The sequence below is a fragment of the Orycteropus afer genome, unplaced genomic scaffold, assembly GCF_000298275.1.
Source record: "Orycteropus afer afer isolate SDZICR_OR568_19922 unplaced genomic scaffold, OryAfe1.0 scaffold00040, whole genome shotgun sequence".
Lineage (NCBI taxonomy): Eukaryota > Metazoa > Chordata > Mammalia > Tubulidentata > Orycteropodidae > Orycteropus > Orycteropus afer.
The window spans coordinates 12,807,532-12,809,250 of NW_006921627.1; the positions used below are offsets into that span (position 1 = coordinate 12,807,532).

At 43.2% G+C, this 1,719-nt stretch overlaps 1 protein-coding gene across 1 annotated transcript in view; it reads right to left on the bottom strand.

The window, feature by feature from the left end:
* CD163 (CD163 molecule) overlaps window positions 1-1,719 on the bottom strand; it is a 386,915-nt gene that overhangs the window by 254,822 nt on the left and 130,374 nt on the right. Inside the window, exon 16 of the mRNA XM_042780454.1 lies at window positions 117-238. Coding sequence (XP_042636388.1) covers window positions 117-238 — 122 coding nt within the window. The remainder of the gene's footprint in view (window positions 1-116; window positions 239-1,719) is intronic.

The following is a 1,719-nucleotide window of genomic DNA, read 5'->3' on the forward strand; positions in this document are numbered from 1 at the left end:
TGATATTCCTCTCCTGTACAATTCAACTCATCTAGCCAGATGGGTCCTGATCCCATACCAAAGTAGGCTCCGCGCTTGTGATCAAGGGCCCATCCACAGCCCAGCTGTCTGCATACAACATGAGCATCCTTTATGTCCCAGTTGTCATCACAGATGGTGCCCCACTGGCTCTGGTAAAAGATCTCCACTCTTCCAGCACAGTGACTGTCCCCGTTCACCAGGCGGAGTTGTGCACTCTCTGAGGAGAGAGAGGGTCATGTCAAAAGGGACATTTTACAGACATAAGAAAGGCTATTTTTTTTTTTTTTGGGACCCCGCACATGAGCAGTTAGTACTGCCCTTGGAGGTTGTAGAATCCACTGGGTTGGACAGGAAGTCACTGCACCTGGGCAGCAGCTGGGTCTGGTTTCCTACAGAAATAACATGAGCAGAGGTCTGTAGGGTTGAAGAACAGGAAACCAAATTTAGATGAAACAATCTAGTGAATGGAAGCTGCTATATAGATCCTATCAGTGTTAACCTTCTGATTATGGAGTTCTGCATAGGGTCTGAAGGAACTCTGGTGGAACTGTGGTTAAAGCATTGGGCTGCTAACCAAAAGGTCACTGGTTAGAACCCACCAGCCACCCCATGGGAGAAAGATGAGGCAGTCTACTTCTGTGAGACTTACAGCCGGAAACGCTATGGTTTTGACTTGATGGCAGTGGGCATAGGATCTGAGAAGGATATACTAGAAATGTCAGAATCTCTACTCTGAGTATTTGGTGGTGTCACTCTGAATGTGCAGAGCCAGGGAGTTTAGTCAAAGAGACACTTCATAAACTATACCCACTCATTGCCATTGCCTGGGGGCTAGAAGTCATTGATATGGAGCACAGAGCAAAGAGAATAGAGTCAGGAATGGGGCCTGCTCATCAGAAGGTTCAAGTAGCAGCCATAGATAACAGGGCCAATCAGATTTGTTCATCTTGTGTCATGTTCGGAGCTGAAAAGTGAATGGGCCATGAGACAGGTCATGCTTTACTTGTGATTTCAGGCTTTAGACTCCATATTTGGCTACATAATTTCAAATCATGTGCTCCCCTTTGAGTAGACTGGAAATCTCCCAGGAGAGATGATGTCAGATGGTATTGCCATCGGTCAGATTTCCCTGGGAATCACAGAGTATTGCTCCCTCCCCACAACAAATCTATACTTGGATTTCACTTCAGGAGTTGCTATTATTTGTAATAGCGTTATTGCATTGTGTGTATTCTGGACGAAACCAAATATGTATTCTAACCCCACCACAGAGCCGAGTTAAGTTATATTTCTGCTCTGAATTCATTTGAACAACAATTTGGACCCCCTGTGTTATTATTTTCTCCTTCTTACACATGAACAAGATAATAGAAAAAAAGGTTAAATCACTTCTCTCAATGTTGAATTTAAAGTTAACGGTGAAGTAGAGATTCAAAGCTAGACTTTTGCTTCCATGAAGAATGGAAGAGTTCACGGAAGTTTGATGCTTCTATGGGATAAAGCTAAGAAAGCTGGTTAATATAAAAAATTTTAAACATATCTGACATTTGTGGAAGGAATGTGGTCTAAATGTGCTAAAATTCCAAGGAATGGAGATCTTTCAGAGTTTAGTTCAGGAGCTACAGTTGCTTTTTCTCTAATGGAATTTCTTAATTCAGTGAAAGGGTTAAAGTTGCCCTAGGAAAGGCAGGTGGCTGC